At 36.2% G+C, this 6,513-nt stretch overlaps 1 protein-coding gene across 3 annotated transcripts; it reads left to right on the top strand.

Moving 5' to 3' along the window:
- The first annotated feature begins 1,025 nt into the window (after positions 1-1,025).
- LOC117931831 lies at positions 1,026-6,080 on the top strand. Of its 3 annotated transcripts, none has more exons than XM_034852902.1 (2): positions 1,026-1,386; positions 6,043-6,080. In XM_034852902.1, exons 1-2 carry the CDS (start codon positions 1,044-1,046, stop codon positions 6,048-6,050), a joined length of 351 nt encoding a protein of 116 aa, XP_034708793.1. In that variant the 5' UTR covers positions 1,026-1,043; the 3' UTR covers positions 6,051-6,080. The 3 variants fall into 3 exon arrangements, with proteins under 3 accessions (XP_034708793.1, XP_034708791.1, XP_034708792.1); XM_034852900.1 differs by lacking the exon at positions 6,043-6,080 and adding an exon at positions 5,184-5,451; XM_034852901.1 differs by lacking the exon at positions 6,043-6,080 and adding an exon at positions 2,957-2,994.
- Positions 6,081-6,513: the final 433 nt, after the last annotated feature.

Genomic DNA, 6,513 nt, shown 5'->3' with positions numbered 1-6,513 from the left:
TTTGTACTCTGAGTCCTTAATGGTTTTCAATACTCATGGATGATTCTGACTAATTTAGTTGGGCCAAATTCAACCATGAGCTCATCTCATTCGTCAGATGTGAACTCACCATACTGCTAAACTTATGCAGCCTTCTCAATCATGTTCATTACCTTTTCAAACATGTCCTCGGAGAACTCTTCCCAGGTACCCTTTGTTTACTTCTGCAGAATTTTGAATTTTTGAACATTATCCTTATTTTTTCAAGAATTTGGCATCCTAAACACAAACAGAATGCTTTATGCTTGTTATATTTATATAAATATATATATTATTGGTTAAAAATTAAAGTGTAAGAAGAGTTACACTTTTGAAAAAATAACCTTTGAAAATAAAGTGTAAGAAGGGTTACACTTTTAAAGTGTGAATTAAACACATGATTAAGTTTTGAAATGTTACAAAACTTGAAAGGTTAAGGAAGACAATGAGTCTTCTCATCTTTGTAACTTTACAAAACTTAAGAGGTATTTACACATATGATTAAGTTTTGAAATGTTACAAAACTTGAAAGGTTAAGGAAGACAATGAGTCTTCTCATCTTTGTAACTTTACAAAGCTTAAGAGGTTAAGTGTAAGAGAGTTACACATTTGAGATTAAATCATGTTTAATGTGTGAATTAACCATATGATTTAATTTTTGAATGTTACAAAGATGAAGAGATTGAGGAAGACAATGGGTTTTTTCTCATCCTTGTAACCTTTTTTAAACCCTAAGAGTGCTATATATATGACTTTTCTTCTTTTGAAATCTTATGCAGAAAAGTGAAAAGGCTTGATCAATCCCAAGACTATTTCCATTAGTTCCCTAAAGATTTCTAGAGGTGGGAGGAAATAGAGTCTTTGGACAAAGTTCCAAGAACTTGTTTGAGCCTTTCTTGTGTTCTTCTTCTTGTTGTTCTTATTTTGTATCTTTGAGAGTTTCATTGTATCAAAGTGAGTGTGTGAGAGTGTTTCTTTTCTCCATTGTATCCAATTTTCATCAACAATCAAAGACTCTATTCACAATGGAAGGAGAGACTATCAAGATTATGAACCAAGACCTTGTGAGGTTGGATCGTTTTGATGGTTCCAACTTCACTAGGTGGCAAGACAAGGTGAGATTCCTTCTCACAGCACTCAAGATTTTCTACATCCTTGATCCTACCTTGGCACCGTTACCGGAACCAAAGGAAAATGACACACCTCAAGTGGTGGCGGCAAGGAAGAAGAGGGAGGATGATGAGCTCATATGTAGGGGTCATATTTTGAACGCCTTATCTGATAGGCTATATGATCTCTACACCAACACCAATTCCGCGAGGGAGATTTGGGAGGCTCTTGAAAACAAGTACAAAGCCGAGGAAGAAGGTACCAAAAAGTTTCTTATTTCTCAATACATAGATTTCAAATTTTTGATGAAAAGCCTCTCTTACCACAAATTCATGAGTTGCAAGTAATTGTGAATAAGTTGAAAGTTCTCAAAATTGAACTTCCGGAGGCCTTCCAAGTTGGTGCTATTGTGGCTAAATTACCATCAAGTTGGAAAGGTTACCGGAAGAGGATTCTCCACAAGAGCGAAGATTACTCCTTGGAGGAGATTCAAAACATCTTCGCATTGAGGAAGAATCGAGATCAAGAGACAAAATGGTGGAAGAGTCCAATGGTGGGACTAACAAAGCCAATGTGGTTTCAAAGGCCAATCATCCTAGAGGTAAAAATAATAACGTCAAAAGGAATTCCGGAAATTATATGAGCCCCAAGAAAAATCAAGAGCAATTTAAGGGCAAGAAAGGTCCTTGTTTTGTGTGTGGAAAACCCGGGCATTATGCTAGGGAGTGTAGGTTCCGAAAGGACCAAAAAGGGGCTGTGGTGAATGCAATTGATGAGGAGATCATTGCAACACTAAGCGAAGTGTGCGTTGTCCAAGAAAGGTGCAAGGATGGTGGTATGATACTTGTGCCACAATTCATGTTACCTATGACAAATCTCTTTTCAAGACCTTTGAAGATGCAAAGGGAGATCAAGAGGTTCAAATGGGCAATGAAGGAAGATCCAAGGTGCTTGGCAAGGGCACTATTGAAGTTGTTTTTACCTCCGGCAAAAAGGTTACCCTTACAAATGTATTGTATGTCCCCGATATGAATAAAAATTTGGTTAGTGGGGATTTGCTTGGCAAACCGGGTATCAAAGCGGTGTTTGAATCCGGTAAGCTAATTTTATCCAAATCGGGGAACTTTGTGGGAAAAGGGTATTCTTGTGATGGGATGATCAAACTTTGTACCAATGACAATATCAATAAAATGGCTTCTACTTCCGCTTATATGTGTGATTCAAATTCTTTATTTTTGTGGCATAATAGACTTGCACATGTTGGTTTAAGCACTATTAAAAGGATTGTGAAATGTGGTTTGATTGCTTGTGATACCAAGAAATTTGAAAAGTGTGAAATATGTGTTAAATCAAAGATGATTAAAAAGTCTTTTCATAGTGTTGAAAGATCATCTAATTTGCTTGATTTAATACATAGTGATCTTTGTGAACTTAATGGCATGTTAACAAGAGGTGGAAATAGGTATTTTCTTACATTCATAGATGATTGTTCTAGATTTACCTATGTGTTTTTGTTGAAAAACAAAAGTGAAACTTTCAATGCCTTTAAAGTTTACAAAGCCGAAGTTGAAAATCAACTAGGAAAAAATATTAAGGTGCTTAGAAGTGATAGAGGTGGTGAATATTTCTCTAGTGAATTCAATTCTTTTTGTGAAGAATATGACATAATACATGAGTGCACCGCACCCTATACACCTCAACACAATGGCATAGCGGAGAGAAAGAATAGAACATTCTTGGAAATGGTGAATGCTATGTTATTGCATGCTAAATTGAATTTCAATTTGTGGGGTGAAGCTTTATTGACTGCTTGCCATATTTTGAATAGAATTCCTATGAAGAAAATGAGATATCTCCATATGAGTTATGGAAAGGAAGGAAGCCTAATATAGGTTACTTCAAAGTGTGGGGGTGTCTTGCTTATTGCAAGAAAACGGATCCAAATAAAACAAAATTGGGTCCAAGAGCCATTAAGTGTGCATTTGTAGGCTATGCCTCAAATAGCAAAGCTTATAGGCTATTAGACTTGGAGTCTAATGTGATAATTGAATCAAGAGAAGTAGAGTTCTTTGAGAATTTGTTGAGTGATAGCAATTCTCAAGTGCCTACTAGTGTTGGAGAATCTCAAGAGGAGACACCTTCAAAGGTTGTTGAGCAACCCATTGTGCCTCGAAAAAGCCAAAGAGCTAGAAAAGAGAAAGTGTTGGGATCGGATGAGATTGATTCTCAAAGAATTTCCTTTTACTTAGTAGAAGGAAATAGAGAAGATATTATAAGAAAAATTCCTATAGTACTTCAAATAGAGGAGGATCCCAAAACATACAAAGAAGCTATGGCTTCTAGGATGTTGCTTTTTGGAAAGAGGCCATCAATGATGAAATGGATTCAATTATGTCCAACCAAACATGGGAATTGGTAGACCTTCCACCAAGATCTAAACCAATAGGGTACAAGTGGGTATTTCGAAGGAAATATCACACTGATGGTATGATTCAAAACTTTAAGGCTAGATTAGTAGCTAAGGGGTTTAAACAAGAGAAGGTATTGATTATTTTGATACCTATGCGCGGTGGCTAGAACAACATCGATTAGGATATTGTTTGCTTTGGCATCAATTCATAATTTATTTGTTCATCAAATGGATGTCAAAACGGCATTCTTGAATGGGGATCTCAATGAGGAGGTCTACATGGAACAACCGGAAGGTTTTGTTCTACTAGGGAATGAAAACAAAGTGTGTAAGCTTGTCAAATCATTATATGGTTTAAAACAAGCTCCCAAACAATGGCACGAAAAATTTGATCATGCTATTCTTTCGGATGGATTTAGACACAACAATGCGGACAAGTGCTTATATTCTAAGACTTGTGATGACTATATGGTCATAGTGTGTCTATATGTGGATGACATGTTAATCTTGAGTGATGACATGAAAGGAATAATAGAAACGAAAAGGTTTCTATCCTCAACCTTCAAGATGAAAGATCTTGGAGAAGTTGATACTATATTGGGTATCAAAGTGAAAAGAAATAGTGGGGGTTATGCTTTGAACCAAACCCACTATATTGAGAAAGTAGTTAGCAAATTTAGTCATCTCAAGATTAAAAATGCTAATACTCCATTTGATTCAAGTATAAAACTTGAAAAGAATGATGGTAGATCGGTGGCTCAACTTGAGTATGCAAGTGCAATTGGAAGTCTTATGTATGCTGCTCAGTGTACTAGGGCTGACATTTCATTTGCAGTTAGTAAACTAAGTAGGTTTACTAGCAATCCAAGCGTGGAACATTGGAAAGCTATTGGTAGAGTTCTTGGTTACCTAAAGAATACCAAAGAACTAAGCCTCCAATATTCAAAGTTTCCTGCTATACTTGAAGGGTATTCAGATGCAAGCTGGATATCGAGTGTGGGAGATAATTTATCTACCACAGGTTGGGTGTTTACACTTGGTGGTGGGGCTGTCTCTTGGGGATCCAAGAAACAGACTTGTATATCACACTCAACCATGGAGGCAGAGTTTATAGCTCTAGCTGCAACTGGAAAAGAAGCTGAGTGGCTTAGGGATCTCATGATGGACATCCCTTTTACTGCAAATAATGTGTCAACAGTGTCGATACATTGTGACAGTCAAGCCACTCTAGCTCGTGCGTACAGTGGAGTGTACAATGGGAAGTCTAGACATATAAGCATTAGACATGATTATGTGAGACAATTGATTCAAAATGGAATCATCTCAATCTCATTTGTGAGGTCAAGTGGAAACTTGGCGGATCCTTTTACTAAACCTCTTACAAGAGATTTAGTAAGGATAACATCTAGAGGGATGGGACTAAAACTCCTTAAATAAAACTCACCAATGATGGTAACCCAACTTAATACTAAGAAATGACTAGTCTTAAGTTCAATGGGTAAAAACAAGTCATTGATAAGTGGGTTGTGGCAGCATTAGAACATGTGAGTTCCATCCGTGATGATTAATGCTGGTTGTTACCGTTGGAGGGTTAAGCTTAAAGCTTTTAATGAAATTCAGTCTATGTGTGACAAGCATCTTAAAGGTAACAAGGATGCTGGAAGAATTTCACCTATGTGAACTTAGGGGTGGTGCCGCCTCTCATGAGAGTTAGAGTTTCTTTCAAGAAAGTTCATGAATGGATTGAGCACATGGCCATAAAAGTGCTAAGCAAGAAAATAATGGGCACTCGTGTGGTTAGTGGAAGTGTGTGTGTTGTTACCGGTTTCGTTACAAGGAATAACTGGTTCAATGCTACAAGCAACCTGGGATTTCAACGGAGCTTTGTGACAATTACACTAAGGTAAAATTCAAATCGAAAGATATTTTATTTTATGCATTTTCACTGTTAAGGTTATAAGGATTGATGTTTATTTTTAACCAAGTGGGGGATTGTTATATTTATATAAATATATATATTATTGGTTAAAAATAAAGTGTAAGAAGAGTTACACTTTTGAAAAAATAACCTTTGAAAATAAAGTGTAAGAAGGGTTACACTTTTAAAGTGTGAATTAAACACATGATTAAGTTTTGAAATGTTACAAAACTTGAAAGGTTAAGGAAGACAATGAGTCTTCTCATCTTTGTAACTTTACAAAACTTAAGAGGTATTTACACATATGATTAAGTTTTGAAATGTTACAAAACTTGAAAGGTTAAGGAAGACAATGAGTCTTCTCATCTTTGTAACTTTACAAAGCTTAAGAGGTTAAGTGTAAGAGAGTTACACATTTGAGATTAAATCATGTTTAATGTGTGAATTAAACATATGATTTAATTTTTGAATGTTACAAAGATGAAGAGATTGAGGAAGACAATGGGTTTTTTCTCATCCTTGTAACCTTTTTTAAACCCTAAGAGTGCTATATATATGACTTTTCTTCTTTTGAAATCTTATGCAGAAAAGTGAAAAGGCTTGATCAATCCCAAGACTATTTCCATTAGTTCCCTAAAGATTTCTAGAGGTGGGAGGAAATAGAGTCTTTGGACAAAGTTCCAAGAACTTGTTTGAGCCTTTCTTGTGTTCTTCTTCTTGTTGTTCTTATTTTGTATCTTTGAGAGTTTCATTGTATCAAAGTGAGTGTGTGAGAGTGTTTCTTTTCTCCATTGTATCCAATTTTCATCAACAATGCTTTGAACACAAACTCCGTCTTTCCAGATTTTGTAGCTGCATCAACTGCATCTTCTGCCATGCTCCGATAAGTGATCCATTTTCCTCCTCCAACTTATGACAAATTGCTGAACGGACTTCCAAAGTATCCCTATTCGGAGTGTGTGCCTTGTACAACCTTCACGAATTGCATTTACCCCAAACTTAGCTATCACAGCTGGATTATCAAAATCAAGTTCTCCAGCTGCTAATCGAAGAACAG

This window comes from Vitis riparia, chromosome 15, assembly GCF_004353265.1.
Source record: "Vitis riparia cultivar Riparia Gloire de Montpellier isolate 1030 chromosome 15, EGFV_Vit.rip_1.0, whole genome shotgun sequence".
Lineage (NCBI taxonomy): Eukaryota > Viridiplantae > Streptophyta > Magnoliopsida > Vitales > Vitaceae > Vitis > Vitis riparia.
Note: the sequence above shows the minus strand (reverse complement) of the source record. Positions and strands in the feature narration are given on the sequence as shown.

Excerpts from the sequence above, each read along its gene's own strand:
- LOC117931831 (XM_034852900.1), top strand. The coding sequence starts at position 1,044 with ATGGAAGGAGAGACTATCAAGATTATGAACCAAGACCTTGTGAGGTTG. Across the intron at positions 1,387-5,183 it reads GTACAAAGCCGAGGAAGAAG|GTAACAAGGATGCTGGAAGA; the intron begins GTACCAAAAAGT and ends AGCATCTTAAAG.